At 42.7% G+C, this 18,184-nt stretch overlaps 1 protein-coding gene across 1 annotated transcript in view; it reads left to right on the forward strand.

Annotated features, from left to right (window-relative positions):
* Positions 1–18,184, forward strand: part of LOC144785418 (UPF0764 protein C16orf89 homolog) — a 793,662-nt gene that overhangs the window by 329,287 nt on the left and 446,191 nt on the right. The window contains exon 2 of the mRNA XM_078664337.1: positions 713–862. Coding sequence (XP_078520463.1) covers positions 713–862 — 150 coding nt within the window. The remainder of the gene's footprint in view (positions 1–712; positions 863–18,184) is intronic.

Raw genomic sequence — 18,184 nt, forward strand, 5'->3', positions numbered from 1 at the left:
GGACATTTCACTTGTACAAAACCAGAGAAATTTGATTGTTATAGTTAGTTGAGCTAACTATAACTTGGCCCCCGCACTGCACTGCTGATGACATCACATATTGCATCACTAATGACATGGTCAGTGACATCACTGATGGCATCACTGATGACATCTCAAATGACATTACTGATGACATATAGGAAACATTTTTTAAGTTGGGGAAGTGAGGAAGAAAGAGACATTTTCTCTTGTGAATTTATTTCAGTTCTAACAGTTTTTTATCTATGATGATCAAGTGCTCTAATAGGGTGTGTTTTTTGTTTTTTAGAGACATTTGTATGTTATGTGCTTGGCTCTGATGAAGTGACGTGCTAGTTGCATGAAACACATGTTGGTCATTTGTGATTCTTTAAAGTGAAAGTAACAGGTGAAATCAAAGATTTGAACATAGCACACCCACGGGTCCTTAAACCCACATTTTGAGTGAGTGACAGATTTCAATGCAGTAGGTTGAACATGCATACTCTAAGGGAGTGTACATTCCAGTCTAATAATTCGAAGAACTGCCTTATGTGATAATGTATTGCTCATCATATTTCTCACAGCTCATCGTTATAATACCATTATATCACTAATCTACTGCTTTTCATCTGAAATGACATAATAAAATGTATATGCCATAATAGTTTGGTTGAAGTTTTATGCTGAGATAACTTCTTTCCCCCTGCAGATTGGATTCCTGTAATCCTTGAGAAATGGGCAGGAGACTCACAGATGCATTCCAAAAGCCAAAAGCTGGCAAAGATTGAAAGAACAGTGTCTTCTGTAATTGAAAGATCTACGGATAGCCTGAAGCAAGCTGACCTTGAATATTTTTCAGGTATAAAACTATCTACTGTATTGTGCCTTTCTTGAATCCAAAATTCTAAAATATCATTTTGCCAATGTTTCTGGGTTGCAGAGTTTTCTTTGGAACCATACTGTACTAACCTACTATTTCAATGGGGTGCATTTTGTACTATTTGTATTGTTCTCATAATCATATTAACATATTTGACAAATGTCATCTGTTGAGACATGCTGAATCTATCATTTTATACTAATGCTATTTCTGTTAAATATTCTTGAAGTCCCCTTTCCTTTGGAATTTGTATGTACTGAATCCATAGTTTCCAAATAGGATTGTCGATGATTATGCACGTTTTGAGTACTGAACTATATTCCATGTATCTACCCACTTTGTTAAATAAGAATAGTACAGTCAATAATAATATAGAGTTTTATAACTCTATACAATGTACTATTCTGATTATACACAGATTGAGACATACATAATAAATGGAGCGTATGGAGCTATGAAAAGCATTGGTTGGCTCTGAAAGTCGTGAGAGGAGAAGGCTGAGGGAAAGTGACAGGAAGGCTGAAGTGCGAAGTGGGATTCATATCCTGTCATGGAATGTCATTGGCAATGTCAAACGCCTCAACTAAAATGAGTTTAGGCAAATGAAATCTGGCATTTATTTACTTATGTAACAGTATTTGTAGCACGGACAAGACTGAGTAAGTATCAGAGCACTTTACAGAAGATGTATATACTGCAAAAAGGAATGTATAACAGAGTATTTCACATTTCACTTAGGAACAGTTGCCTACTGCGAAGTAGCAGCTTCCACAAGATCTTGCCACTTCAAGTTGCAAACAGACAACTTCATTTTGCATGATTGCATTTTGAAAGTGATAGTTTCACCACAACATTCACAAAGCTCGACCAGATCCACAGTGAACAGTCTTTTATTGCAATTAAGAACACTGGGCCGCATGCATCGCAAACGGTGCAGCTCGCTAGATCCGTCCGTTTGCTAATGCAGAATAGACTTTCAAGATGTATGAAAGGCTTTGGCAGTGCATTTTAGGTAATCACAATTTTTAGCGAATACCTAAAATTGGGACTACAAATAGGGAATCACAATTTGTGATTTTCTAAGCACATGTACCAGCCATTTTCTAAATGCTGACTTTGCATTTAGAAAATGCTTTTACCATCATCTCCAAATTAATTTTAACCATGTGGAATTTTTGAAAATGCACAAAAAATGCATTTTTCAAAGTGCCATGTAGCGCACACATGCCCCTGGGGGGGTTCATCAGGGGACCTTAGGACCCGCGCAGCCTTGGTTTTGCATTACAAAATTTGCGATTACCAATCAGGTGATTGTAATTTAGCTAATACAAAACCATTCACACCTATGAACCTAAAGGAACAAACAGAGTAGTTTGACCTAATAGCAATTACCTATATACTCAATCTCTGTTTGGTCATTTTTAGAAATCGTAAAATCTTTAGTGATTCCTTAGATACATCGCATTCTCGATTACCAAAAGCTGGTTGAAATTGGCCACAAAGATTTTTGGGGTTCGCATGGGGATGCAATAATGAGCTTTTGATGATTTTCATTTGGGATCTAATGTTTTCATGGCATCATAGCCACAACCAAAGATCAATATAGCTGCTCTCATAAGCAAAATGAAGAGTCTCTTCAAGGGCTTTGTTATATTCCACAGTTAGGGTCATATACCAAAGCAGCTTATTTCTTACACTGTCCTCACAAATAAAATTTTCAGCTGTGATCTGTTGCACACATTTAAGTGCACAACAAGGTTGGATTCGTTTTCCTGAAGCTAAACTTGTTTACACATCTAGCTTCACACAACATTATCACAATGCCCTGAACATCATGTACAAGGTCTCATTTCTGCATACAAATGTCAGCACTATCATCAGCCACGGGGGCAACAGGACTATCTTTATATCCTCAACATTACTCATCGATAGGTATATCACAAGGCTGCTTTCTATTATGAAAGAGGAGCATCCTGATAGATTAGTAGAGGAGGCACGTCCGCTGACACCCAGTTTCTATGGATGCTGAGAGATCAGCAAGCAACGGCCTGACATCTCATGAGGGGTGACCAGCTCATGACCAAGATGGTGTCCTGCACTCTTTCCCATCAGGTAATTGGGTTGGATCGTCCTTTGGGGGAAATATTTGCTTTACACCTACATACACTCTAGGTACACTTAGGGTATGCATCATAAGAGTACACTAGATTACTGCGTCATTTATATGGTAGAACTATTTCTACTATTAGGCTTTTGGTGCTTGTAATCAAGTTTATCTGCTTCTGTCTACTCTACTAATCAATTTTATGTAAGAATAACGTTGGTTCAATAAAGATTATTGAAAACATTCCACTGTGTATTTTCTGTCTGTTTCTCTGAGAATAAGTGAGCACAAGTGACTGAGCGAAAAGTTCTGTACGGTTTCCATGATCCCTGAGGGGTCAGGGTTGTCATCTCCAGTGTTTGCCAAAAACCATTTGCTCCCTGGTAAGGTTAGGGGGCTTACGGTGGTACTGTGAGCTAGCTGGTCTGTAGGCCAACATATCCTGCATGGGTGTCTGCAATCAGTCTAGACACCAAGCCCTTAGTTTATGTTGTCCAAACAATGCACACATCCTATGGATTGCTAGGAACTACACAACAGCTTGTTACTCCCATGGAGATGGGTAAGGAGGTGAGTGGGGGTGGGATCATTTATGCTTGGGAGATAATCTGGTGACCCATAACCCATGATAAAATTTGCTTAAAGAGAACCACCAGTACTTTACAGATCATAGGGGAGAAGGATAGTGATCACAGCTGATGATGGCTGAATGCAGTACACAGGCACAGCACTAGGGAGGCTCTCTGAAACAATTTCAGAGGGGTAGGACACACCCACAAATGTATTGGTGAGTACTTGTGTTCTCACAATCATTATCCAGCAGGGATAACATTTGCAACTCCTTTGTTGGTGTAATCTTCACTAAAGACCTCAATAGAAGTTTTTGCAATTGTGCCAGACATCAAGCAATCTGAACTAATAGATGAGCAAGCAGATTTCTGTAGCAGATGGACTCTTACATCAATTCAATTTAACACCAAAACACTTGTGATATGGTCCGTGTAAGTCTAGGTTGTGATATGGTCCGTGTAAATCTAGGAGTTGCAGTATGGCCTGGTTCTAGTTTCCCATTAATTCTATGTGGGTTAGAATGTAGCAGTGGGTCAGGCTGAGACCATATAATGGCTAGCAGTCCTTACCATAAGACAGTAGTAGGAAGCAATGCAAAGTAATTTATAGCTGAGCATTAGAACATTGACAAATCAGAACATAACGATTGCTCAGCACCCTATTCTCCAAATCCTAGAACAGCACTGTAATAGTGTCCAAAACACACTAAAATGTATGCAAAATTAAAATAAAGTTACTGTTAGAATTGGCATCTTTTGGCGTGTTTTACCTGACTTTTTGCTTTCTGACCTCCCGGTTTTGACTCTGTTTTTCCTGGTTTAGTGTCTCTGCACACTTTCTTACCGCTGTTCAGTGTTAAAGTGCAAGTGCTCCTGTTGTAAATTGTTATTCTGGATTGGTGTTTCCATGATTGGCTGATTTTATTTACTAGTTAGTCCCTAGTACAGTGTACAGTGTGTGCCCAGGACCTGTAAATCAAATGCTGCTAGTGGGCTTGCAGCCCTGGTTGTGCCACCCACACAAGCAGCCTGTAAGTGTAACTTGGGCCTGCCATTGAAGAGCCTGTGTGCAGTCTGGTACTGCCACGTCGACTTGGCAAGTGTACCCACTTGCCAGGCCCTAACCTTCCTTTTTCTTACATGTCAGGCACCCCTATGGTAGCCCCAAGGTACCCCTGTGGGCAGGTTGCAGTGTATGTGAAAGATAGGACATGCTCTGGTGTGTGTGTCATCTCCTGATAGTGAATTACTGTAAATTCAGTTTTTCACTATTGCAAGAGAAATAACGTTTAGTATGCCTTAACTAGGAATCTAAAGATGCATCTTTCAGTAAAGGTGATTTTTACATTCTGTGTTTGAAAATAACACTTTTAGAAAGTAGGTATTTTCTTGCTTAGCCATCCAGTGCGCCCCTGCTGGGTTTGTGGATTGACTGTCTGGCTTTGGGATGACAGGGGCTGGGGAGGAGCAGTGACTCCAGAGAGTCTAGCTGGGTCAGAGATGGGCTGAATATACCTGGGCTGCATTTAGAGTAGGGGGAGGATTTTTCCTTTCACCTGAATGGGCTTGGTCTGCCTCTGACAATGCTGTCCCCACCTCCTGCCAGGAAGCTGCACCAGAGAGGACAATACTGGTTCTGGCTGGGCACAAACACTCTCTTCCCCCAGAGAACAAAGGATTTTGGGCTATAAAAAGTGGGACCAACCCCTAAACTTTAGAACTCTTTTGGAAGAAGACTTTCAAGAAGAAGAGCTGGAGAAGCTGTGAGGAGAGACTACCACTTTGCTGTGTCCTTTGCTATGTTGGCCTGCAGTGGCTGCTCCTGTCTAGGTCAGTGAAAGGATTGGACTGAACATTCTGCAACTTCCTTTTTTGTGAGTTTCTCCAAGGGCATGAGGTAGATCTTGCCCCATGTTCAAGAAGTCTCAGGAACAACAAAGACTTTAATTTCTTCTGCACTCAGCACTGGGGACTATGGGGCCCATTACCATGTCGGGCAGATCGCCACCGCCATGGTGGCGGTGGCGATCCTCCCGACAGAAATGCCCGCCCGCCACCCTTTTCCCCCGCCACATTACAATGGCAGGGGGGACCGCAGTGGAGGTAAACACCGCCCGCCACTTTTCCGCCCGGTCGCCTTGCGGCCGGGGCAGAAAAGGGTTCATATGGTGGCGGTGTCTATCAGACACCGCCAGCCATATTTGGATGCTTGCAAATGGGTGCCTTTCCGCGGCGGTGATGCCGCCACAGAAAGGCAGGCGGTAGTTGCTTTGGGGGGCCCCTGCAGGCGCCCCTGGTGAAGGCCGAGGTGGGGGTGCACAGGGGGGGTACCTATGGTACTCCCCTTCAATTGCATGTACAAAGCGGCAGGCACCGCGCGGTGCCTGCCGCTTTGGATATGCAAATGCAAAAATGCATTTTTAGCATTGTGGCAGGTGGTGCAGAGTGCACCGCCCGCCACAATGCTAAAAATGAAGGATGTGCCCGCCACTGTGGCGGGCACATCCTAATTCCCCCAACAGGACCCCCGCCCTCACGGCCAGGACCCCCGCCCTCACGGCGGGCGGTCCAGAATACCGATAGGGTGGCGGACAGACTTTGACCTGTGGGCACCGCACTCCGCACCACCCCGCTTCACGCTGTTGCCCTGGTATCTCCGACGATGAAGCTCCACGCCAACATCGACGCCACTGCTTGCACCATGGTTCGAGGACACCGCTCGTAAGTTACACGTGCACTGTCCTCATCCCACACTGCAGCCATAGCATACCGGCGCCGGCGTCATCAACTCCAGCTCATCAGTCGATGACAGCACTTCAGCAATGACAATGACGCTTCTTGCACCGTGAACTGCCAACACCGTGATGAGCACCGCATCACGTCGTACCGCAGCCCTTGTCTCAGCAACACCGCTGGACGACTGCCACCGAGCCGCTGCCTGCACCGTGACCTGAGAGCACTGCATGCCACCCCACTGCACTTTGTACCATAGCCCTGATGCCTACCGACACCGGCACTTCCGACTTCAACCGGGTGGAGTTCGATCTGCAACACATGTGACTTGAAGGGCCCCCGACTCCTGCACCAACCTCCGAAACCAAAGCCTGTGGACGCCAGCCTTTCGAGGCTCATCGAGAGGTCGCCGCCACCCTGTATTTCTAAAGGTACTGTTTTGCAGGACTTCCTAACACCGTAGCTGGCACGCGACGCCGCAATCAGCCAGCACTGTTTGGATTTGTTGTTCACAATGCTGTGATAGCCCCAGATGAAGCTATCAACTTTAAGGAACTATATCTCAAGTCTATTTTGATGGCTAAAGATTTCTAAGTCCTGTATTGTGGATTTTTATCGTTTTTGTTGTTGTTTGAGTATGTAAAAATATTGGATATTTTTCTAAACTGGTGTGGTGATCTTTTGTAGTGCTTTCACTGTGTTACTGATGGTTATGTGCAAATGCTTTACACACTGCCTCTAAGATAAGCCTTACTGCTCGTGCCAAGCTACCAAGAGAGTGAGCTGGGGTTATTTTAGGGGTGTAACTCCCTTAGCCTGACTAGAAGGAAGGGTCCCTATTTGGACAAAGGTGCAAACCCTTGCCAACTTGGGACCCCAATTTCTAAGATTGGTTGTCAGCGGTGAGGTTAGGACTTGTATTTGCACTTGACTTGCAGTGATTTGTGTGCACTGCTACCATATCGCAGACCATTAGGTACCACATACTGTGTTTTTGGTCTATTTTTGCCTTTCCGTCGGTCTTGCACCGGAATCTTCCAGTACAACATGCCTGAATCAATTCCATCATCTGCTGCATCCTTTGAAGTGGCCTTTAAGGAGGAGAGGTTAGAAACCTAAAATGTGAAGGCATTGAAGGCGATCTGAAAAAAAACTAAAAGACCAAATCAGGGCCCTCACCAGAAAAGAGGAGCTACAAAAGGCGCTGAGGGCTTGGGTAGCAGCCAGACATGCTAGTGAGCAGTCTAGGGATCTTGTTATGGAGGCAGAGTAGCCTATGGGAAGGCTGGATGTGTTTTGGGAGGGGGCACCCTCTAAACCAGGCAGCAGTGGCTTATCCCCAGAGGAGCTGGAGGACAGGTGGGAAGCAAGAAGAGTTGCTATGGAACTGGAGAAGCTTAAGTTAGCCATGGAGGAGAAAAGGAGGATGCTAGACCATGAGATCAGGATAAAAGAGCTGGAACAGAGGAGTAGAACAGGCTCAGATGGTGGCAGCAATTCATCAGGGCAGGCAGACAGAATTCTGCACATCCCAAAGAATGTAGGCAAGGAATTCAAGAAGGTGGGGTGACATACAAAGGTGGTTCCAGGGGTATGATGAATCTATTCAAATGAATGGGGTCCCTAAAAGAAATTGGGGGGGGGGCGCTGTGGCCTCTTTCCAGAGAAGCACAGGATATGCTGATAGCTTTGGGTAAGGGGCAGAACATTAACTATGCTGATATGAAGGACGCTCTCCTCACCAAGTATGGTCTCACTCCTGACAAGTACAGGGATCACTTTAGGTCCAGTAAGAAGACTGATGCCAACACTTAGTTGGAATGTGTAGATTCTTTCTGCAGGTCACTGGATGGCAGGGTGAAGGGCAGTAATGTAACACATTTTCAGAGGCTCTACAATTTGATTGCATGGGAGCACTTGCCTATGTTTTGCAGAGCTGCGCCAGCACTTGGACGATAGAAAGCTGACTGACCCCAGGAAGCTTGCTATAGGAGGTGGACTGCTGGTGAGTATCAGGGTCCCCAAAAAAGTGTTTGGAGGAGACTCAGCCAAAGGTAGGCAGGGTCCCCAGCAGAAAAGTGGGGGGAGAAGGGTAAAGTCCAGGAGTTCTCTAAAGGCCCCCAAACTAACAACCAGGGTAAAGATTCCCATCCCCAGGAGATAAGAAACAAGGGGTCTTGTGACATATAAAAAATATAGAAAAGAGATCTCTTTTTCTTTCTTTTTATATATATATATATATATATATATATATATATATATATATATATATATATATATATATATATATATATATATATATGTATATAAAGTGATGTCATGAGTGATGTCACTGACCATGTCATGAGTGATGTAATATGTGACGTCATCAGCAGTGCATTGCACGCGCAAGTTATAGTGAGTCCAACTAACTATAACGTGGGAATTTCAATGGTTTTATGCGAGTAAAATTTCCACCTAACTATAACTGGTGTAAAACCTATGGTTTTTTCAGTGAATTTAATAGGTTTTTTAAATGCTAATTCCTAACTATAACTGGTGTGAAACCTATGTTTTTTTCAGTGAATATATATATATATATACATATATATATATATATACATATATCATCTACAGAGAGAAAGAGGCTCTCTCTCTCTCTATATATTACCTACTGGCGGTCGCCAGTAGGTATATATAGTTAGGATTTTTTCTCTATGGGTTTTTTGAAAATTCTATGTCTAATAACTTTGGCGTTTGTGGACGGAATCGGCTGAAATTTTCAGGAAAATGGCACATTTTGTTTCTGAGCAGCCCTTGAAAATTTGGGGGGGGGTTCGTCCAGTGGGGGCCGAGAAAAAAGGGGGGTCCCAAAACGTGTTTTTAACATTGAGTTTTCCATAGGGCGGTTGGCCTCACTTTTAGCCCGAACGGCTGAATGGATTTGCACGAAACTTGGCAAAATTGTAGGGACTGGTAGCCCGATGTGCCTTTTGTAGGTCTCAATATATGTGCTCCAGTGGATTTTGAGAAATTAACGTTTAAAAAAAGATATATATCTGTAACAGCGGACCGGTTAGCGCTCTGGTTCGCGGACTTTTCGCGCAACGGAGCTTTGTGAAGCGAAGCTGATTGGTTCTCCGGCGTCTGTCAACATTCCAAACAGTCCGTAGCGGCCGCCATCTTGTCTCTCGGTAGGATCGAGAGACAAGAGGAGGTCAAAACAAAGGGGGAAATAACTATAAGGGGGCATAGTAGATCCTCGCTGACCCCCTAGGTTTGATGTGGAGGTTTTAAAAGGGCCCCGCGGGGCAAAAAAAAAACAAAATAATAATAATCGAACGGCTGAATGGATTTGCACGAAACTTGGCAAAATATTAGGGACTGGTAGCCCGATGTGCCTTTGCTAGGTCTCAATATATGTGCTCCAGTGGATTTTGAGAAATTAACGTTGAAAAAAAGATATATATCTGTAACAGCGCTCCGCTTCGCGTACTTTTCGCGTTACGGAGCTTTGCGAAGCTGATTGGTTCTCCGGCGTCTGTCAACATTCCAAACAGTCCGTAGCGGCCGCCATCTTGTCCCTCGGTAGGATTGAGAGACAAGAGGAGGCCAAAGCGAAGGGGGAAATGACCATAAGGGGGCATAGTAGATCCTTCCTGACCTCTTAGGTTTGATGTACCATTTTGCCAAGTTTGGTGTAATTCCGTTCAGCCATTCAGGCTGTAGACGTATGTAAATGTCCTATGGAAAATTGCATGGGGAAAACACATTTGAAAGTGTTGAAATTTAGAACCAATTAAAATGTTACTTTGGTTTTGTATTTGTGTGTGATGAAAGTTAATTGGTTATGTATATATGTCAAATGAGAGGAAACCACAGCCATTTTGTGATACTACTGTCTGAGGTACATTTGTGAGGAATTTTTGGTGGTGAATTTCTGGTGTTTGATTTACACAGTACTAACACTTCTGCTACTTTTAAAAAGGTGAGTTGTTAATTTGTATGGGGAACTATGTTGTACACTTGAAGATAATTTGAAAAATGTTTTCTGTTATTTATTTGCAGTCCTTCTGTTATACTAAATACTTGATAAAGTTAGTTTTATATTATGTATTACTAAAGACGATAAATGAAAGTGATTATTTTTTTCTGCAATTTACAGCAAGCAATTTCAAAATAAAATGGCTCACAATGAAGAGACCGTGGCAATTTCTTTTGAATTGTCCAACACATTGATTGAAATTGAGAGCACCAATAATGAAATATTGTCACAAGGAGGACATGACTTGTATGATTCCATTAGATTGATTGAAATGGACAGCACCAAGAATGAAATATTGTCACAAGGAGATGACTTGAATGATTCCACTACATTGATTGAAATTGAGAGCACCAATAATGAAATATTGTCACAAGGAGGAGATGGCTTGTATGATTCCATTAGATTGATTGAAATGGACAGCACCAATAATGAAATATTGTCACAAGGAGGAGATGACTTGAATGATTCCACTACATTGATTGAAATTGAGAGCACCAATAATGAAATATTGTCACGAGGAGATGACTTGAATGATTCCACTACATTGATTGAAATTGACAGCACCAATAATGAAATATTGTCAGAAGGAGGAGATGACTTGAATGATTTTTTTGATCAATCTCTTGATGGCGAATTTATCGAGTGTTTGGAGACCATAGAGTTACAAGAATCATCATTGGAGACTTTTAATGAGGACATTGCTGATGAGGACATGTTACTAGTTCTTTCAAATTTAGAAAATTCTGAAGAATAAATTTATATTTAGAAATCAAAAATTGTTTGAGACATTATTCATTTTTATTTTTAATTTATGAGGTTGTAGCGAAGTGATTGTAGTATAAAATGAGACTTATAGTATAGAGTGCAACATTTTTATGTTACATGGTAAGTTTACTCATATTTACTTCCCTTCTGCCACTATATTATCTCCAATGTGTATTTGACATGTCTTCTTCATCTCCGGCCTCCTTTCTCTCACTGTGTGTCTCCGATGCATCTTATCGCTGCTATTTTGTGTAATTACAGAAGAGAGTAAAATAAAATAGTTCGGAACGTGAAAAGGGGGCAAAGTAGAGTACTCCTCACCCCCTAGGCCTTTTTAGGCGGTCCCAAAAGGATCAGTTTCTGCTTTCCTGAGAGATTATGGTATGAGTTCCATATACCACAATAACTTGCATTACAACATGCAAGATATCTATCTCCTATTACCAACTTTTGGAGATATTCGCGCTAAGCGCGAATATCTCCAAAAAGTAACACCTGCCCTGAGCAGTTCTTAGCCATGTTATCCAATGGGAGGTGGATAACATGGCTAAGAGTATTAGCTCGGTAATGCATGAATATCGCTGAGTTTTTAGCGATATTCATGCATTGCGGCCGTTTATTATCGCATTTGCGATAAACCTTGATAATAGTAAGGTTTATCTTCGATAATTTCTGACGATGCTTAGTGGTAAAAAATTGGTTGGTAAGCATCGTTAGCGATAAATATCGCTTAACTTTGGTAATATGCCCCAACGTCTGTTAACGTTCGATTCGAAGGAAATGAGGAAGTGTTGAAAAACATTGTCTGCGCCATCTTGCCTTTTTTGAAATGCCACACTTTTGTCGTGCACGGCAGCCATTTTAGATGTCTTGACCAGACCCACTCTCTGCACGCTGTCGATTCGTAGCATGGCTCCTCACCCTCGTAAGCATCTCCCCCAGGCACTGGTCACCACCGCTCTCTGTCTTATGCATGGGCAATAAACCTTCCCCCATCTGCGCTGCTCTTCCCTGAGAATCACACTCTGTGCCCGCCCGACACCTCCCTTTCGCCCTATTCACTACCGCACCCTCTGACACTCCTCTTCCTCTGTGTCCGATTGTCCAGGCTATCAGCTAGCCCTGCAGATGTAGTTTATGGCTCCAGCTGTAAAGATTCACCCCTCTTCAAAGGAGTTATAGTAGATCAAGGCCCACACCCGATGAGATCCGTCACACCACACGTGTTCCTACTATCTGAAAACCATCCTGTATTGTGATTGGTGAGGGGACCGAGCCTGAAGCGGAAGATTCTAGGAATGACTCTTTGTACATCAAAGTTTTTACAATTATGTGTCACATTAAAAATATATAGCACTCCAACAAAGTAGTAGGAATATAAAACTTTAATAACATATAAATATATACAACAAAACAAAAACAGTAAAAACATTTAAACAACGAAGAGACCGTGGCAATTTCTTTTGAATTCCTGATGAGGACATGTTACTAGTTCTTTCAAATTATGAAAATTCAGAAGATGTTGCCTGGGGGTGGGTCGTCAGTAGCAGTCTGTTGTGCGAATAGTTCCAAGGCAGCAGAACGCGCTGAAATCTAGATGGCACGAAAGTGATGCCTAGTAAGTTGCCGCCCAGCAAATAACGGCGTGGGGCGCCGCGGGGGTGAGTGAGTCCAGTAGGCACCACAGCTATTCTTACCGGCATTGCAGAATTACTGCTGGGGACAATGCCTGTGCTGTAGCAGGGTCACAGCAGAAACAAAAAGGATTCTGTTGAAGATGTTGTTGGTTTTCAATTTGAAAACAGTTCTGGTGTCAACTGCTATGCTAATGTAGTGGTTAATGTTTTGTTTTCTCTAGAAAATGTAAAAGAGGGGGAGGCAGTCCAAAGTTCCGTTAAAAGGGCAAAGGAAAGGATCGGTGGTTTGAACTATCAGTCAAAAAGGGGAGGGGGTGCAATAATTTTTCCTACCGGGTCACACTGTGCTTTCACCGGAAGTGAGGTCTGCAGGATTGTAGTAATTCAAAGTGAGGCTGGCGCCAGCATGGGAGCGCCGACGTCCCGCGGATACAGTTTCGTCACTCCACGGGCGATCATGGCAGTCATTCCCCATCGGGGGTCGGAGACTCCCGCGGCTCCTCTAGAATCTTCAAGGTCGTGGAGGACTACGGTGGTGGAGTCAACCAGTGACCGGGCCATTTCTTTATGTTGGGCCCGCTCTTGCCAGGTCGACCGCCATTTTGAGAGTTCGGCAGCTACCGGCGATCGCGGGGTCACATGAGCGGACGGGCTCCACCCTGCCGGGCGAGACGTTGCAGCATGGCCACAGTGGAAGAACCGTTATCTAGGTCGTTCCGAAACTGTGCAGCACTGTAGTTGTTAGGATGCCACCGCCTGGAGCGCTGAGGGTGCAGCTGGGAAGCCTCCACCTGGGGAGGCGGGAGAGGCCTGTTCGCACCGTCTCTCCCTCCCAGTGCACCCCACGGCGTCTCGCTTGAGATTTGTTATGGCCGGACCAGGCGATGAGGGCGAGGGGGGGGTCGGAGGCATGTGCAAGACATCCCCCTCCAGTGTTGTCGCAGCCATTATAAAAGAAAGAAGTGTCCCGTCCGTCTTCGGGCCGGGCTTCCGGTGGATGTCGGCCGGACGCCCCTGGCTCTGGCCCCATGAACGGGTTTCTTGGTTTATCGGCTGCAGCCGGATCCCGTCGGCCTCGGCCCCCCGACCGTTGGTGGTCGGACCGGAAGAGCATGTGGCGGGACTACCTGCAACTCTCAAGGGCCACCGCGGCCGGACTGGGAGAGAGAGGGGAGGGTCGAGGAGACATTCCCCCCCCCTGCAACTGTTCAGCGTTGTAAAGGCAATCCCCTGGCCGGGTCCCGCTGGTCTCGGCCTCTCCTCCGGCTACACCCTACGTTAGGATCTCCTGGCCGAGGCGTGGCAGCAGGACCTGCCTTATATGGGCTGCTCCCGGCTGGGCGTAGCCGGAACCCTGCCCCACCTTGGAAGTTTCCAGAGTGGGGGTGGATGTTCTACTGACTTGCATTTTCCCTAGTCTATCGATTTTTTTGGCGTGGCAGGCGGTGGGACAGCGAGGGGTGATTTGGTTTCTCTTACTGTTTTTCTGGTCTCTCACCACTGGCATATTTTAACGTTTTCTTGTTTCTAGGACATTAATAGGTTTTATCATTACGTTATGTTATCGTTTCTTTGTTCGTTGTTTAATAAAAGTTCATGTTCATCAGTGGCCTACTGATTTTCGTTTTCCTATTTTTTTCTTTCCAGGTTGTTTCATGGTAAAGTTTCTGTTAACAGGATACAGTGATCACTTCGTTATTATTGCATATGTCCTTTTCACTAGGGGTGCTCTCTGGTCGGGCCAGATGACGTATCTCTAGTAAATGGTCCGGGTGAAAAAGGTGCATCAATCAGTGGGGAGTAGATAGGCATGACAGATTACAACGGGGGAGAAAGGTCCGCATTACATACCCTTTCACTACTTGCAAAGATTTTCCTACGTTTATTTGCAAACAGGGAATACCTCCAAAAAGAACTAATTCCCAAACAGTCAATGTTCGGACAATCAATCAATCAATGAGGAATGAAATAGGTACGACGTGTTAAAGGCTTGCGTTACCTACCCTTCACTATCTGCAAAGGGAGATAGAATATTCCTATTCTTCCTCGTTTGCAGGTAGAGAAGATCGTTAAGAGAATTAACTTCGAACAATTCAATGCTCGATTGAAACAATCAACAAGGGGTACTGTGAACACAAATGAACGCCGCTTATATACATACGCATTGCTATTTTCAACAGGTTGTTCCTAATGTTTCTATTTTAGCGAGGTCAAAAGAGATCCCATTAGTGGCCTACTGATTTTGCTCGATTCCTTTTGTTTTTTTACACGATTTTTCGCTATCTGCAAAGAGTAAACAGAGTATTGCGACTCTGTGCTTGTTTGTAAATAGAGAATGAACCAAAGAGAACAATCAATCAAATGGAGAGAGAAGCAGGCACGACGGATTACAAAGGGGGAAAGGGCTGCGTTAACTACCCTTCACTATCTGCAAAGAGAGAGTACTCCTAATAGAAATGAGGGGTGGGGGGCAGCAATCAAAGCAGATCAGTGTGCATAAACACGAAAAAAAAAAATCTTACCACGTACTTGACATTCGACAGCTTATGATATTTGCTATTAAAAAACCATTGAAATTCACTGAAAAAACCATAGGTTATAGACCATATATAGTTAGGAATTAGCATTTACAAAACCTTGAAAATTCACTGAAAAAACCATAGGTTATAGACCATATATAGTTAGGAATTAGCATTTAAAAAACCTTATTTTACTCACACAAAACCATTGAAATTCCATATATAGTTAGTTGCACTAACTATATATTGCGCACCCGCAATCCACTGCTGATGATGTCACATATTACATCATTCATGACATGGTCAGTGACATCACTGATGACATCACTGATGACATCTCAAATGACATCACTGATGACATCACTGATGACATCTCATTTGACATCAATGACCACATCACTGATGATATCATTCATGTGACAATACAATGCATCTCCTCACATTTTAATATAACCTCTGTTTCACCCAGTGTTAAAAACAGAGTATAATTTTTGAAACCATTGACACACCAATACTAGTTACTACATACGTACTCACTGATTCCTACGTCTACACACACATTCACTCATTCACCCATACAATCATTCATACATACAATCACTCATGTTTACAACACAATCATATGCACTCATACACCTATACAGACACTCACACTCTGCCACTCATCCATGGAGTTACTCACACACCTAGTCAGTCCTGTAAAGAATCAATCACACTTCCATTTTCTACTCTATACAGTTAAACATAGAGCACCTTACGTTTTCAACCATATACTAACACATACTTACTCTCTTATACAATCATTGATACAAGTACACATTGATCTGTACAGAGTCACACACCTCCCAGCCAGCCACACACACACTCAGTCTCCCATGCAAATACTTGGGCAATCAATCAATAACCCATATAGTTACTCATATAGCTACTGATCAACACATGCAGCAGTTTACAGAACAACAGACATAATGATGCACAAATTAAGACAGTTTAGTCACTAACCCATGCACTCAGTGAGACACATTTAATCACTCACTCATACATTCAGTCATGCACCTACTAAATCCTTCGTCCAGACACTTATACATCCACTCATTCTTCAATATGTAAGACATATTTTAACTTTACAGAAACATAGTCACTGGATGTTGTCATCAGTGATGTCATCAGTGATGTCATTTGAGATGTCATCAGTGATGTCATCAGTGATGTCACTGACCATGTCATGAATGATGTAATATGTGACATCATCAGCAGTGGATTGCGGGTGCGCAATATATAGTTAGTGCAACTAACTATATATGGAATTTCAATGGTTTTGTGTGAGTAAAATAAGGTTTTTTAAATGCTAATTCCTAACTATATATGGTCTATAACCTATGGTTTTTTCAGTGAATATATATATATATATATATATATATATATATATATTCCCTAAAAAAAAACATAGGTTTAACACTCGTTATAGTTAGGAATTAGCATTTAAAAAACCTTTGAAATTCACTGAAAAAAACATAGGTTTCACACCAGTTATAGTTAGCTGAACATTTTACTCACACAAAACCATTGAAATTCCCACGTTATAGTTAGTTGGACTCACTATAACTCGCGCGCCCTCAATCCACTGCTGATGATGTCACATATTACATCATTCATGACATGGTCAGTGACATCACTGATGACATCTCAAATGACATCACTGATGACATCACTGATGACATCTCAAATGACATTACTGATGACATCACTGATGACATCATCCAGTGTCTGTGTGTTTCTGTAAAGTTTAAATATGTTTTACATATTGAAGAATGAGTGGATGTATAAGTGTCTGGATGAAGAATTTAGTAGGTGCGTGACTGACTGTATGAGTGAGTGATTAAATGTGTCTTACTGAATGCATGGGTTAGTGACTAAACTGTCTGATGTGTGCATCATTATGTATGTTGTTGTGTAAGCTGCTGCATGTGTTGATCAGTAGCTATATGAGTGGCTATATGAGTTATTGATTGTTTGCCCAAGTATTTGTATGTGAGGCTGCATGTGTGTGTGGGTGGCTAGGAGGTGTGTGACTCTGTGCATACATGTGCGAGCAGTTGATTCACTTGGTGTATGGGTTCAAGAGTGCATGTGAAAACAACTGTATGGGCGGTTGACTGTGTGCATGGGTGTGTGGGTGAGTGAATGGATATCTCAGTGCTACATGTCCAAGTAAGTACATGTGTAAAATACAGTGCATGTGAGAGTTGGCATATATAAATGACTATACATAAGAGCCTGTGATTGCATAAGTGACTGTATCTATCAATGTGTACTTGTATCAGTGATTGTAAAAGAGAGTAAGTATATGTTAGTTTATGTTTGAATAAGTAAGGTTTTGTGTGTATATCTGTATAGATGAGAAAATGGGAGTGTGATTGATTCTTTGCATGACTGACTAGGTGTGTGAGTAACTCCATGGATGAGTGGCAGTGTGTGAGTGTCTGTATAGGTGTATGAGTGCATATGATAGTGTTGTATTGATGAGTGTCTGTATGTATGAGGGATTGTATGTGTGAATGAGTGGATGTGTGTGTAGACCTAGGAATCAGTGAGTGCGTATGTAGTTACTGATATTGGTGTGTCAATAATTTCAGGAATGTTAGTTTTCAATTATCACTTTGGGTATCAAAGGTTAGATTAGAGTATGAGCAGGTTCATCGTATTATCACATGGATGATGTCATCAGTGATGTCATCAGTGATGTCATTTGAGATGTCATCAGTGATGTCATTTGAGATGTCATCAGTGATGTCATCAGTGTTGTCACTGACCATGTCATGAATGATGTAATATGTGACATCATCAGCAGTGGATTGCGGGCGCACGAGTTATAGTGAGTCCAACTAACTATAACGTGGGAATTTCAATGGTTTTGTATGAGTAAAATGTTCAGCTAACTATAACTGGT

This window comes from Lissotriton helveticus, chromosome 10, assembly GCF_964261635.1.
Source record: "Lissotriton helveticus chromosome 10, aLisHel1.1, whole genome shotgun sequence".
NCBI classification, from domain to species: Eukaryota; Metazoa; Chordata; class Amphibia; order Caudata; family Salamandridae; genus Lissotriton; species Lissotriton helveticus.